The 15,481-nt window shown below is 46.0% G+C and overlaps 1 protein-coding gene across 1 annotated transcript in view; it reads right to left on the minus strand.

Annotated features, from left to right (window-relative positions):
* Window positions 1-2,378: 2,378 nt before the first annotated feature.
* The window catches only part of LOC148647018 (uncharacterized), a 77,759-nt gene continuing 64,656 nt past the window's right edge, over window positions 2,379-15,481 (minus strand). The window contains exon 3 of the mRNA XM_088609481.1: window positions 2,379-2,495. Within this exon, the coding sequence (XP_088465607.1) occupies window positions 2,379-2,495 (117 nt within the window). The remainder of the gene's footprint in view (window positions 2,496-15,481) is intronic.

A 15,481-nucleotide genomic window follows, 5' to 3' on the forward strand; every position in this document is an offset into this window, starting at 1 on the left:
GTCCACCCCCACCCGCTCCATAGGAGCCCCAACCTGGTGTTATTGGAGGGGGGCCGAGAGTGCTCGGGGGAGCCCTTCTACGCCATACACACTGCACATGTTCGGCAATACTGCTCCATGTCCCGGTGGCAAAGACCTCAATAAAAATGGCCTCGGAGTCACTGCAGGGTTTTTTTTATAGCCGAAGTGCCCCACACCCGGCTGGCCGTGCACCGCTTGGAGCACAGCCCCGCGTAGTGACTCCCCATCTGGCCCCTCCTGCGCCAACACCGCACCCACCCCCGAGTTACTCACGTCGGTATCTAGGACATATGGTAACCGCAGGTCGGGGTAGGCCAGCACAGGGGCCCCCACCAGAGCTTCATGTAACCGGCAGAAAGCTGTCTCACAGGCCGAGTCCCAGTCGATGTCGGTGAGGCGGTGCAGCGGGGCAGCGATGCTGGCAAAGTGCCGGACTAACCTCCGGTAGTACGAGGCAAACCCGAGAAAGCTGTGCAGCTCCGCGACGGTGCGGGGAGTTGGCCAGCCCCTCACTGCGGCGACCTTAACTGGGTCTGTAGCCACCCCTCGCGGTCCAACAACATGTCCCAGGAAGGTCACCTCCCGCCGCAGGAGCTCGCACTTGTGGGGATTGAGCCTCAGGCCAGCATGGCGGATGCAGGCCAGCACTGCCTGGAGGTTCGTCAAGGCCTGGTCGAAACCCCGGGCATGAACCAGCAGATCGTCCAGATACAGCACACACTGGTTCCACAGGACCGATGCCAGCACCCTCTCCATCAGCCCAGCCTCTCGAACGTCGCCGGGACATTGCACAGGCCAAAAGGCATGACAGTAAACTGCCAGAGGCCCTGGCCGATAGAAAAGGCCGTCTTCGAGCGAGCATCGGGAGCGAGCGGTACCTGCCAGTAGCCGCAGCAGAGGTCCAGGGAGCTGAACCAGGTCGACCCGGTGATGTAGTCAAAGGCATCATCTATCCTCGGCAGAGGGTAGGAATCCTTCTGGGTGACCTCGTTCAGCTTGCGGTAGTTGACGCAGAACCTCCACGAGCCGTCTTTTTTTTTACCGGTACAACTGGCGCCGACCACGGGCTCATGGAGGGCTCAATCACCCCCGCTGCGGCCATCTCCCGGATCTTTTCCTTGGCGGCGGTCCACTTGGTGTGAACCATGCGTCCCAGTGGGATGCAGATGGGCCGAGCGTTGCCGGTGTTGATTTCGTGTTGGACCAGGGCAGTGCGGGTGCAGTCCTCATCTCTCGCCACAAAGAGGTCCTCTTTCTGGGTGAGTAGCGCCTGGAGCCGCTGCCTCTGGTCCTGATCGAGGCCCTCAATGGCTTCCATGCAACGCTCTGCCCCCGCCGTCGCCTTGTCTGGCCCCCTGGCCGACTCTGGGGCAGGATCTGGCACGCTCGCTACCCGGTTTGCAGGCCCGGTCTGCCCTTGCGGCTGCCGCCGCCGCCGCCGCCGCCGCCGCCGCCGCCACTTTTTCCCCCAGCTCCAGCAAACCCGCGTCCCTCAGCCTTCACCGGGCCTGCCCTCCACCAGGTGAAGTCACTCCCCCTGCCACACCAACTCCTGCCAGCCCAAGTCCAAACTGGCCCCCACTCGCTGCAGTAGGTCCAGCCCCAGGATGCAGTCCTCCTGGATGGGTGCGAGGTAGCAGGGGTGGCGCACCGTCGCTGAACCTAGACGGAAGGCAAGCACCTGTTTCCCCCGGACTGCAGCAAGCTGTCCCGTCACGGTCCTTAGCCGCAGGCTGGAGGCCTCCCATCCTGGGGGGTTGGTGCCCTTGGTGTCGGGGAGGACACCAGGCCGGAGTAGGGTTACCAATGAACCGGTGTCGAGCAGGGCCAGGCAGGGTTGGTCCTCGATTTGGCAGTGGAGGTACAGGCCCCGTCTACAGCTGACTTGCCCCACGGTGGCGTGAGGGGCGCCGTTCTTCACAGAGCTCTCCGAAGCGGGGGTTGAGGTGTTCCCATTTCCCAACGCTGATCGAGGAGTGCGAGGTTCTGGTGCCTGGCAGTACCGGGCTCGGTGTCCCCTCTTCCCACAGCGTGCGGGGCTGTTCCGATTGGGTCACTGCATGGGCTGGCTCCTCTTCTCCCTCGCAGGACTTCTCCATCGCCGCCTCGGTCAGCCGGTAGGGCGCACTGCATCTGCTGGCGCTTCCAGCCACCCCAAACACAGTCTCAGCCCGTGTAGCAAGAGCCAAGACCTGCTCCAGTGATGCCGGCGTGGCCAGCTGTACGTGGCGCCGCAGCTCATCAGGTAAGAGGGCCTTCAGAAAAGCCTGGAGAACCATCTCCCGCTGCACCTCCTGGGGAAAAGCTAGGTATCCTTGGCGGGCAAGGAACATGACATCAGTGGCAACCGGACCCAGTCACTCTCCTGGTTGGCGCCGCCGCAGGTCCAGCTTCTCCCGCATCAGGTCCGGCGCCTCCTCCACACCGAAGCGCAGCTGGAGAGCGGCTGCCAGCACCGCGTATTCATCTCGGTCCTCCTCCGGGACGTCCAGGAGCACCTGGCAGGCCGCTCCTTTCAGCGCCGCCGCCAGGTGGCTGGCCATCTCCGCCATTCGTCCGGGCCGTGAGATGGAACTGTGCCTCATAGGTTTCCCAAGGCGCTTCCCCGTCGTAGCGACTGGGTCGCACCCACGCCGATGAGTGTGGGAATCGCTGGTAGGCTCCGGCAGGGAGGGTATCTTCTCTCTGGGGCATCCGCTGGCCGGGAGTGGCGGCCAGTCGCCCCAATTCTACCGGCGCGACCACTACTGAATAGCCATGGTAAGGGCTGTGGCCACCTGTCACACCCAGGAGTTGCTCAGACTCCGTATGTGCGCTGCTGGTGGGTTCTGTCTCTTTTAGAATCAGCCGGTGCTTGACAGAATCAGCTAATGTCTGCCACGATTTGTCCATCCTGCCCGCTCTGACACCAATGTAGCGTTTACAGGTTCTTTTCAGAACAAAGGACCAGTGGAGACGCGATTAACGAACCAAGCAATAGCTTTATTCTTTTTCAGCCACATCAAAACCAAACACAGGATATACACACACATGAGGAGACTGACAGAACACGTACACATCTTTAGGGTGGTAATTACTTAACAATAAGCTTTACACTTACAGAAGCAGCCATTCAAAATTGGTGGGGTATTTCGGGGTATCATGCGGTAAATCGCGTCATTTGACGTCATGCCGGAAAGTATCCGTAATCACCTTGTAAAAGGAGGAGCCAATAAAGCTTAACCTCTCATGTACAGCATTTGAGCTTTTAAATTTAAACTGTGTATTACAGCATTTTAATCATCAGTCATTAAAAAGTTGGTATATTTTATGAAAGCAAGATTGCTCAGTTGGACAAAAGACAACCTACCTTTATCAGAAATATTTATCAGAAATATTTATGCATCAAAGCCTTTACCGAAGATATTACTAATAGTATTAATAATGAATGACTTTGGACAAGATGAAAACTCAAAGTATTACGCTGATCCACATTCTGTCCACAACCGTCATTTTAAACAAAAATACTTTTATTTTTTTCTTTGACAAACACCACAGCATTTCGTTGATCTAATTAACAAGGACAGGACATTAGCTTGCCAATACGATAAAGGAATGACTTTTTTTGCTAATTTCTTTAGCACATTTGTACAAGCACTTGGAATCTGTCCAAGCCCTACTTTGTCAGGCATTTTCTTTTACTGCAATGGACATAAAAACTCCCTTGCTTTTAACAGAGCATTTCATAATTTCTAACTATGAAAATTATGTAAACTGCGACACTTATCATTCAACCAGAGCTCAAAATATCACAAGGATCCTCAAGAGCACATCAAAGACTGTATTAAAAGATACTTGTATCAGATACACGAGAATCCAAGCTTTTTTCTCAAAGCTTTCTTTTCCGTATACCAGATATTATGGAACCACTTCAGAAGGGTGTCAGCCAGTCAGATTCCAGGAATCGGTACTTTAAAGCAAAAATACACACCAGTATTCCATTTCTCCCTAAACATTTTAAGCATCGAAGTCTTTAACTAACATGTGAAATAGCATGTAAAAAAGTGGTAGTTTTAAGCTTTTCTGCTAATGTAATATGGAATCGCGTATCTAAAGAAATTAATAACAATTTATTCGTGTACTGTGACAGGGCTGTGTAGGGCTGTTTCGCCTCTCTCTTCATGTGACTTCCCCAGTAGCCCACTGGTCTACGTGCCTGATTACTAACCTACAGGTTGTGTGTTCAAATCCAACTGGTACCGTGGCTTTTCTTTTAACAAAAAATTCTTTGAAAAAACAGAATAGCAATATTATGGACAGTTGACTTTTATATTTCTAAATATCACAACATGATTGAATTTAGGTCATTTTTGATAACAATGAATAGTCACCTTCTTCCCTTCTGACAACAGTCCCTGCTTCTGCTTCCTGCTTCTATTGTGTGTGTGTGTGGGGGGATCCCTTTAGATCTTCCTTCAGATTTAAAAGGTTATTAATCATATCTTCGGTGTCGCAGCTGATCTTTTGCTGCCTGGGTCAACTGTCGCAAAACTTTAGAGAACTTAACATTTCTATTAAAAACAAATTGTAAATATGACGTTTACATTGGCATTATTAATTTTTCACATGGAGGATTGTCAGCTGCACTGACAGTAGACCCCCCCTCTTAGGCTGATCTTTTAAATTTCATAGAGAAATGGAGGCTGTACAGTATGCTTTACAATATAAACATTTATATTGATTTAAATCACATTTTGATTAAAATCGCAAATGCGTGTTTAATTATATGTTTTTTAATCATAATCAGACAAATGCAACATAAATTAATACAGTATCTTTGTCTTCTAGGTATCTTAATAAACTTTCACCATAGCTTTCTCCCCGTTTAGATTTTTCTTGGGATTTTGGGATCAAACGTGGAAAGATTAGATTCTAATCGTTTTTATTTTTTAAATACATTTCAGAACAGTGTATTCTATTCTAAAAACCTGTACACCACCTGCTATATAGATACATATTGTAATACTTTCGGGTTTGGATAGGACGGACACAACAACTCAGACTTGCGGAGTTGAAGGAGGTGAAAGCGTTTATTTTTCTTTTCCGTCACCACCTGCTAGCCCGGCTCTCCCGCGCCCCCGCCCGCCAACAGCGCGAGCCAACACACCGCCCGCGCACCCGAGAGAGAGAGAAAGAGAGAGAGAGAGAGAGTATTAAGTATTAAGTATTAAGAATATTAAAGTATTGGCTAAACCTAAAAAACAGCGACCAAAGAATCTTAAACAGACAATACACACTAGCTGAATATTTGACCAAAATAAAAAATAACAAACAGAAACAGACCCTGACGAAGTACAGGCTCAGTGACCACAACCTGGCCATAGAAACTGGGCGACACAGGCAGACCTGGCTGCCCAGAGAGGACAGGCTGTGCTCCCACTGCCAGAGGGGAGAAATAGAGACAGAGTTGCACTTCCTACTGCACTGTGACAGATACTCTGGGATTAGAGAAACATTCTTCCCGAAATTCAGAAATCTAATCCCAGAGTTCCCACACCTGCCAAAACCACAACAGGTCCCAATCCTACTGGGAGAGGGAGGAGGGAACTCAGTTGATCTGGCAGCCCAGTATGTGATCTCCTGTCACAGCCTGAGGAACAGTGAGTCTGTCTCCCAATAATGCTACAGCCGCCTACAGTATATGTCAATATTTTATAATATGTCTATGTTGTAAATGTCTGTAACATGTCTGTAGATTTTATTTTACTTCTATTTTTATGTTTTGTTCCATGTTAATTTTATTATTTTTATTTGCTTTGGCAACACTGATTGTACCCATCGGTCATGCTAATAAAGCACCTTGAATTGAATTGAATTGTAAGAGTAAGACCCAGCAGTGCAGAAGCAGGAAACTATTTACAAGGAAAACGGATACTTCCCCAGACTGTATGCCCGCTTCGCTGTGGAACAGCCGCACTGGTCAGCGGCCTTCCTAAACCCCGCCCTGACCACATTCACTCTTGTCCTGCTCTTCCCCGCGCACCCCAGCCGGGTGCTCTTCGGCCTCTTCCCGGGGCGAATGTATATTTTGATATTTAGATGAATGGAAAGGGGCACTTTAATGTTCTGTATGGCTAATATTAAAGACAATACTTTAATATTCTTTTCTGTATGTTTAACAATAGTGGGTACTGGCCTAATTCGGCCCTGCTCCCGTTGTTAGCTGTTAATGTGTTGTTGTTAAGTGTGAATTTGTACCTGTTTCCCTGAAGTCTGGCTTTTTTTCTGGAAAACCATAACTCTGGTCTTGTCCAGATTGACTGTCAGCACCCAGGTCTGACAGTGCTGTTCCAGCAGTGCCAGGTTCTGCCGCAGCCTCTGTTCTGTGGGCGACAGCGGGACCAGGTTGTCTGCAAAGAGCAGGAACTTGATTTCTGTAATTAATGCAGATCAGTAAATCAAGGAACAAAACAATTATTGCGCCCGGCTCCTCAATGGGCTTTGACATGCTAATGCGTTGGTTTCACAATCTGGGTGTGGCAAGCCTCTAATGTCTCCCGACTTCGAAGAGAGGGGTGAAACAGCCCTACACAGCCCTGTTGCAGTACATTAATATAATTATATCTTATTAATTTCTTTAGATACGCGATTCTTTTAATACAGTCTTTGCTGTGCTCTTGAGGATCCTTGTGATATTTTGAGCTCTGGTTGAATGATAAGTGTCGCAGTTTAAATAATTTTCGTAGTTAGAAATGTTAAAAGCAAGGGAGTTTTTATGTCTGTTGCAGTAAAAGAAAATGCCTGACAAAGTAAGGCTTGGACAGATTCCAAGTGCTTGTACAAATGTGCTAAAGAAATTATACTTTGAGTTTACAGCTTGTCCAAAGTCATTCATTATTAATACTATTAGTAATATCTTCGGTAAAGGCTTTGATGCATACATATTTCTGATAAAGGTAGGTTGTGTACTTTTGTCCAACTGAGCAATCTTGCTTTCATAAAATATACCAACTTTTTAATGACTGATGATTAACATGCTGTAATACAAAGTTTAAATTTAAAAGCTCAAATGCTGTACATGAGAGGTTAAGCTTTATTGGCTCCTCCTGGCGGTTTTACGAGGTGATGCCGGATACTTTCCGGCATGACGTCAAATAACGCGATTTACCCCGTGATACTGCGTGATACTGCGACACGCCTACCGCGAAATACCCCACCCATTTTGAATGGCTGCATCTGTATATACCACAAGACAACAGACGTTTTTTTTAAAAAGAAACGAATGTCAAAATGTTTCCAAAACGTCCACTTGTGATACTTTAGCTGCTTAGTTACATTATTCCATATTACTATAACTATCAAGTGATTTTCAATCACTACAACATTTATCTTTTTACAATAACTGCAAGTGGTGTTCTTACTATGTATTTTTAGAAAAGGATAAAATGTTATAAGTTTTTATGAAGTACAGAATATAAGCTAAATAATGTTAGAACAAGCATGTTAAAACCAGAACCCACTGTAAGTTACCAAGTTAAAGACTTTGATGCATAAAATATTTATGCATATGTAATCGGGTGGTTATGGAGGGGATATTTGAAATCTGACACTGAAATTGGTAGCTGTTGCTTTAAGATTCTGTTGCCAGTAATTGTGGGAGTGGACATCGTAAAATTGCGCGTGGTGTGTGGCTACGTGTGATGTGAATGGAGAGAGCGTGTTAAAAGAAGACTGTGATATTCTGTGCGTCTTGGATTAGACGAGATCAAAGAGGAAATTGTCACTACTGTATTTTTTCTTTGTCTTTGTTATTTTAGTAGCGCTTTGTGCATCCTGGTGTGTGTGTATATATCCATGTATATCTATGTGAAGCTTTTGGGTTAAAGGTTATACTGCATCCAATCTAAGTTCTGTAACAGAAAATAATACAACCACTTATTTTTATGATTTCATGCAGATCCAGAACTAAAAAATCCACATTTAAATTCATTGTAGTACGGTGTGTTCTTTGCAGGGCTACAAATTGTGGTACCAGGAGTGGGGCCTTCTGAGCATTTGGATGAAACTTCGGATGCAGTATAAGGTAAAATAAATTTAAAAATACAGTAGTGGTGAAGAGCTGCACTGCAGGTGCCCGGTGTGCACAGAGAGGTGTGGGAAGGGGACCAAGGTGAGCATCCTGGATGTCCGGAGCAGGGACCCAGGAGAGGATCGCCAGTAGAACCAGCATTCTGGACTGTTCTACTACACGTTGGCAGAGACTTTAGTGTTATTTATCACTTTCTGTAGCCAGTCACTGAATTTGAGTTCTACGAGCAAATAGTGCACTATACAATGTCACGAGAAGCAGATGACTGTTCTCTCTCAGAGAAGGAAACTCTTAATGAGACAGATGTGCAAACTCAGCTTAAGGAGTTGAATTGGAAGCATGAAGAAGCGATGGCAAATATTGCTGCTTGGAGTAATAGATCCTCAAGATCTTATGTCTATGTCCCTAGGGAACGTCATATTTCTCCATTTAGTGGTGATTATGAAAAAGATGGCAGGTCAGTTGATAACTTCATTGAAGAAGTAGAGCAGGTATTGCGTGTTCGTAACCAGTCACCTGTTGATAAGTTTGATTTTGTTATGTCTCTTCTGAGAGGTCCAGCCTTAGAAGAGGTTCACCTGCGAGGTGTAGATGAAATGGAGCAAATCAGTGATATATTTGGCTATCTCAGAGATGCATTCGGAGATAAGCACAATACTTCTCAGTTGCTGAATGATTTCTATGGCCGAAAGCAAAAGGAGGGTGAGAGCATTCGTGATTTTTCACATGTTCTGTCTCAAGCTTGGAGTTTTATCTTGAAACAAGCTCCTGGGGTTGTGGCCAAATAGAGAGAGATGCTTAGATATCAGTTCATACAGGGAGTCAAAGATCCTGTACTTAGGAGGGAGCTCCGGAAATATGTGAGGGACAAACCAGAATCTAGCCTGATAGAAGTGTGTGAGGAAGCATATATGTGATGTATGGAGGAGAGTTCAGTGAATGTAAAGGCCTCTAAAACTACGAGCAAGGGGCCTGATAGGTTTGTAGAGGGGGCACAATGTACTTTGGTTAACGCTAATGAAACAAAGTCAGTCACGCTGGAGGATGTCCTGAAAATGGTAGCAGAGCAAGGGAAAGCCATTAGAGAGCTATCATAAGCGATAAAAGATCTTGCCGTCCAAAGAATGAGGCCTAGCGGGGTTAGAGGTAAACAAGGCATTCAGATGAAGTTCACAGATTATGGAAAGCCTATATGTTTTAAATGTCAGACGGAAGGACATGTAGCACGAAATTGTCCAGTGAGGATGACTGAAAATGGGGAGGGGTCAGCTGCTCCTAGTCAGCAGGGAAACTAGAACCCTCGGTTGTGGTGAGTCGGACAATCGAGGGGCAAGCAGTAGACTCCAACAGAGTGAAGCTATCTCGAGATCAAGTAATGAAACGTGCTATTGGGGTTTGTCCAGTGGTTGACATAAAGATAGCAGCAGATTCGACGCCCTGTTTATTGGATACTGGAAGTCAAGTAAGCACTGTAACAGAGGAGTTTTTCAGAAAGCATTTCTGTGGGGAGGATGAGGATATGTTGAAAACTGCTGACTGGCTTAGGTAAACTGCAGCTAATGGATTAGAAATTCCATATTTGGGATATCTGGAGTTAGACATGGAAGCATTAGGCCTGACAATCCCTGACTATGGGTTATTAGTGGTGAAGGATCCCCACAATAATAAGAAGTCTGTTCCAGGAATAACTGGTATATAATAAGTAAGGTATAATAAGTAATATTACCTTACTATAATATAATAAGTCGGTGTAAACAGTTGGTCCATTCTAAATTTGATACAGTGTTGGGGGGGGGGGGGTTGGACTCTGATTGGGGACAGGTATTTCAGAAAATTCAGACAGGTAATGTGGAGAAGAAGGCTGTTACTAGGGTAGCCGGTAAAGGTACAATACATGTGCCTGCATGGTCGGTGGCCACCCTCATGGTAACACGTAGTCCATAACCATCAGAGAAGAACATGCAGATGTTACTTGAACCATTAAACATACCACTGCCAGGAGGCCTCCTTGTTGTTTCCACTTTGATAGAGGGTCATAAACATATCTTGCCGGTATAGGTAGTCAACCTCTCTGCAGAGGATGTGTGGCTTCCACCTGGAACATGGCCGGGTATTTTGTCAATAGTGGTGAGCGTCAGTAGTGCATTAGGTTGTGAAGTGAAGTTCCAACAGGAGTCTGTTGATGTAGAACAAGTGACAGTGGATGTGAAAGATGCACAGTATTCTCCCAGTGTGTTGTCAGTGTTAGAACAGTTAGATATTGAAGGCTCTGCAGAACAGCAGGCAGAGTTACGTGCATTACTATCTAGGTATGTAGACATCTTTGCCCTGAAGGAGGAAGATTTAGGGTATATGGATGAGGTTAAGCATGAAATCCATCTAGTGGATGATGTTCCAGTGACACAGCCCTATCGTCATATTCCTCCAACGCAATACAGGGAAGTTAGGGAGCACATCTTGAAGCTCTTGAAGAATGGGTCATACAGGAGAGTAGTAGCTCATATGCTTCTCCTGTTGTGATAGTGAAGAAAGCAGATAGTAATATCTGCATGTAAGTAGTGAAGAAAGATGTGAAGACGGGGGTTTGAATTTAATCCTTTCTGTAGGGGGTTTAGACTTCTAAGTCACAAGCTGGGGTTTATGGCAGGAAAGGGGGTTAACTGATAAGGATTGCAGATGCAAGCTGGGAACCCCCCTGGGTGTAATCTTAAACTGACCATTTGTCCAGAACATCGTAAACTGGCCAAATACCATGAACCCCCCCTCTTTACCATCAGACCGAGTGACGTCAGAAACGGAGAAGAAGACACTATATAACCCAAAAGTTTGTAACAGTACGGCGAACAATACTTCGGTTTTGTTGTTTCTTGCGGGAAACAAGACTTCGGCTTTATTGTTCCTTGCATGCAATAAACTCGGGATCAAGAACCTTTTTTCTTCTGTTACAACAAATTTGGCGTAGTCGGCGGATGCTCCAGAAGACGCGGAACTTCCCAGCAGCAGGAGAGACGGTCAGCGCGCACATTACTTAGAGGTAAGGACTCCTTTTTTATTTAAAATCTCTCTGACCGATTGGGAAGTCTCTGCTCCCTGCGAGAATCGCCCGAGATGACAGAGTAAACGTGAGTTCCCGAATTCCTCTGGCCCGGGGAAGACACCGGTGTATGTAATGGGTTGTTTGCTGTAAGCCCAGAATTAGGTCTGGCAGGGGGTCACGGTATTGTGTACAGGCGTTCGAAGCTGGTGTATGCCTTAATTGTGCGTGGAGTTTTTGAACGGGTTTTGGACCCTTACCGCGAAGTTCAGGACTGGTGTGGGCCTTAATTGCGCCCGGAGTTCTGAAGGTCAGAACTGGTTTGGGCCTTAATTGCGCCCGGAGTTCTGTGGCTCGGGATCGGTGTGGGCCTGAATTGCGCCCGGGGTTCTGGAGCTGAGTGGTGCATTAAATGCACGTATAATCCAGGATTGGTGTGGGCCTTAATTGCGCTCGGGGTCCTGAGATTAGCTACGCCTTGATCGTGCACGGATTGGCGTGGCGTGGTTTTTTGTTTTAAAAGGAAACAGGAGTAGAAGAGATATATATGTATGTATGTTTTTGGTGTTTTCCTTGTTTGTGAAATACATATACACACGCACGACACTAACATAAACACACCTCATAATAAAAGAGCAAAGCATTAAGTAGCAGGATTTAAAGGACGTTGAGACCCGAGAAGTAAACGGAAAAGAAGGAGAAAAATATGGGAAAAGCTGAGTTTGTCAGAGGGAATTTGGGCGGAAGACGCCTGTAAAGAAAGCATATGAGTATTGATTGGCAAAAGCACAAGCATGTAGCTCCCACCCTGGTGCATGGCCGGCACCAGTGGTGGCAGATACGTGAGAAAAAAAAAGAAATTGGGATGTGACTTAAAAGTGTGTTTACGGGGAAAACAAAAAACCCGGAAGAAAAGATACTTTACTCGCTACGAAAGAGTATCGAAAAAAAAAGCTAAAAGAGGCAGTACAGGAGAATGAGAAACTAAAGAAGGAATTAACTCCTGGTCACGCTGCACTGGTTAATGTGCTACAGCCGGCGACTAAGTTATATCCTGCTCTCCCACAGGGGAACAAACAGGCAGGAAACGAAAATAATTGGGATCAATTCCCACAGTGGCCATATGGAGAAGGGGGGTCTGATTGGGATAACACTTGGTATGAGTGTGATAAAGACTGATCAGGGTCTCCCCTGTTAGAGGGAGGGAGCCCGCAGATCTGTACTCTCACTCGAAGTGGGAAAGGACTTGATGTAGCAGGGGCTGGCGCCGTTGATGACAGCGCCACTCTAACACTGTCTCGCACCCCGTCGAGGGGGTCTGCACTCGCACCTACCTTCCCTGATTCCCCCATATGATCAAATCCAAAACCGGAAGATATTGACCGGTGGGCTAAAGTACCGCACCCAAAATTAGAAATGCAGCGAACGTGGAGTGCGCTTCAGGAATTAAAAGGATTAATGTAGAAGTAAAACAAGAATACAGCACATTGTAGTACGAAAAGAAAAATATATTCTCGATGTGTATGTGTGTTTTATGAATTTGTGTGCCGGCATGTATGTGTGTAACTGTGAGTTTTGGTATACTAAAAGACGGTGTGAGTGTGTTTAGCCAGCGGGACTGGCTAGAGACGTAACTAAAGAGATTTGACGAAAATCAACTTAAGGAGATTGGAAAATATAAGAGCGTCTGAAACGTATAAGTACAGTACAGGTGGACGTAAAAGTAGTTAAACAGTTTTTGTATTTTTATACAATTAGTTGCAATAGTGGAAACAATTTGGTTTTATTCGAATGTCTCGAAACCAGACATGCTGAAACACTGTAGGTTTAGAATCGAGACTGGGGAGAATAACGTCTTGTGAGAAGATCTGTTTACCTAACGATTAGATCCTGTAAATCCCTTGTAGCCTCCCTAAGTCTGTCCCAGTCCAGTGGTTAAAAATGTACTGTTAATGGAGTGTTGGTTTCTCTGTTAGGGGATACTGGAGCACTACTGTCATGCTTGTTTCACTCCTTTGTTTAACAGTGTGCTATAGATTAATGTATATGGGAAGACGGCAGGAGGCCACAGGAGTATTGGGACAGCAAGTTTTACTTGCCGAGTACCAGATTTTAATCGGTGGTTTTATCCCAGATCTATTGGGTTGGAATATTATGCATTACAAGGAATGACTATCCAGAACAGGGTATCACGTGGCTTCAACTGACTGTGATCACTCAGTATGTTGATGGTATTCTGAGTGCTTCCCCTGACGAGGAAACCCACAAGTCTGAGTTGCTTCAGCTTTAGAGTGTCTAATAGAAGCAGTTATGATAAGGCCCTTTTGTGTCTAGCATTGTGAAATTTTAACAGGGCCTGGGTGCAATGTTTTTACAGGGTGAGCACAACTCTTAACAGATCTGCTTAAGGGGGGAGTGCAGTACAAGGACAAGATTGCCTTGGTTCCCACAGCAAAAGCCGCCTGTAATAATTTGAAACAAGCTCTCTTACAGGTGCTGAGACTGGGGTTTCCTCAGATGGATCAACCATTCCTTTGTATTATTGCAAGTTGCTGACAGAGGCCACCCAAGGAGTCCGTGAGCAGGTCCTGGAGGTGTGGGGACCACCACCTGAAGGAGGGCACAACCTCATCCCAGGAGAGTGGGTGTGGATCAGGAAATTTCCTTCACAGTTTCTCCAGCCAAGGTGGGACGGACCCTACCAGATCCTGTTGACAACCGAGTCTGCGGTTCGAGTGGAAGGAAAAGATCGCTGGATCCACGCGCCACACTGTCGACGAGCCTCATCCCCATTTACAGACTCAGAATAAAATCATTTCTGTTAATAACGATAATTGTTGCTGTAGGACTATGTTCCGCAGGAATTAATGATCATCTCTCCCACAAAGGAGAACATGGAATTAATTCCTTTTTAGGCCTCTCCTATCTGACAGCTAAGAAAACCAACCAAAGTGCCTGCTGGGTGTGTCCCGCATTACCCAAACATGTACAGGGAGGACTTCCTATGGGAGCCATTCCTTGGCGTCGCGAGGAAGTCATAGGCATGATCATTTGGAGGGATAATTTAGGAGATTTTAATATGACAAACTATGGGGGTTGCCATAACACGACTTTAACCTGCACAACATTACAATATCTACAGGAGCGAGGCTTAGAGCCCACGAGTTTCACAGGCTCTTACGCTCCTAAATATAACAGAAGCCATACACCACCATACCTGACTCTAAATAAGGAACGTGAGGGAACCATATGTTTTCAGCACACTAATGGTCTGCACTTGGTTGGATGGAGTCGTTGCAACCTGACCATCGCTGCAAATATATCCACCTCTACCTTCCAAATTCCAGGATGGGATCGGCACACCCCACAATTTGGTATAAGCTTCTTATTTTCAGAGGCATGGGGAGCGCCAAACGGAACATATTTCATTTGTGGAAAACGAGCCAACCCATGGTTGCCAGCCCAGTGGTCCGGCTCATGTTATTTAGGATATGTGGTTCCTCATATCCGTGTTCAAATCCACAGCCCCTTCGGACCTAACCACAGACCACAAAGAAAATTGGCTGATTGGGAATATTATTTAGGTATAATATTTCCACAAGCCGGCATGAACTTTCTGAATCGAGAGTTAATTCAAATGGCCTCGACTTTAGAAGAATTAGCAAATTCTACCTCATCTAGTCTGAAGGCTGTTAATGATGAGATGGTAGCCCTCAGAACAGTGGCCATGCAGAACCGACTAGCTTTAGATTATGTACTGGCGGCCCAAGGAGGAACTTGTGCAGTAATTGGCACTGAATGCTTGACATATATTCCTGATAATTCTGAGCACATCTCAGATCTGGCCCAACACATTTACAATGAGGGACAGAAATATCAGGACTATTACAGATGCAGCCATTCAAAATGGGTGAGGTATTTCGCGGCATACCCCGGTGGGCGTGTCATGGTATCACGCGGTATCACGCATTTCACGTGTGTCACGTGACTAACTATCCGGCGTCGCCTTGTAAAACCGCCAGGGGGAGCTTAACCTCTCATGTACAGCATTTGAGCCTTTAATTTTGAACTGTGTATTACAGCATGTTAATCATCAGTCATTAAAATGTTGGTATATTTTATGAAAGCAAGATTGCTCAGTTGGACAAAAGTACACAACCTACCTTTATCAGAAATATTTATGCATCAAAGCCTTTACTGAAGATATTACTAATAGTATTAATAATGGATGACTTTGGACAAGCTGTATACTCAAAGTATAATTTCTTTAGCACATTTGTACAAGCACTTGGAATCTGTCCAAGCCATACTTTGTCAGGCATTTTGTTTTACTTCAACGGGCATAAAAACTTCCTTGC

The sequence above is a fragment of the Lepisosteus platostomus genome, chromosome 16 (assembly GCF_059453375.1).
Source record: "Lepisosteus platostomus isolate fLepPlt1 chromosome 16, fLepPlt1.hap1, whole genome shotgun sequence".
Classification (NCBI taxonomy): Eukaryota; Metazoa; Chordata; class Actinopteri; order Semionotiformes; family Lepisosteidae; genus Lepisosteus; species Lepisosteus platostomus.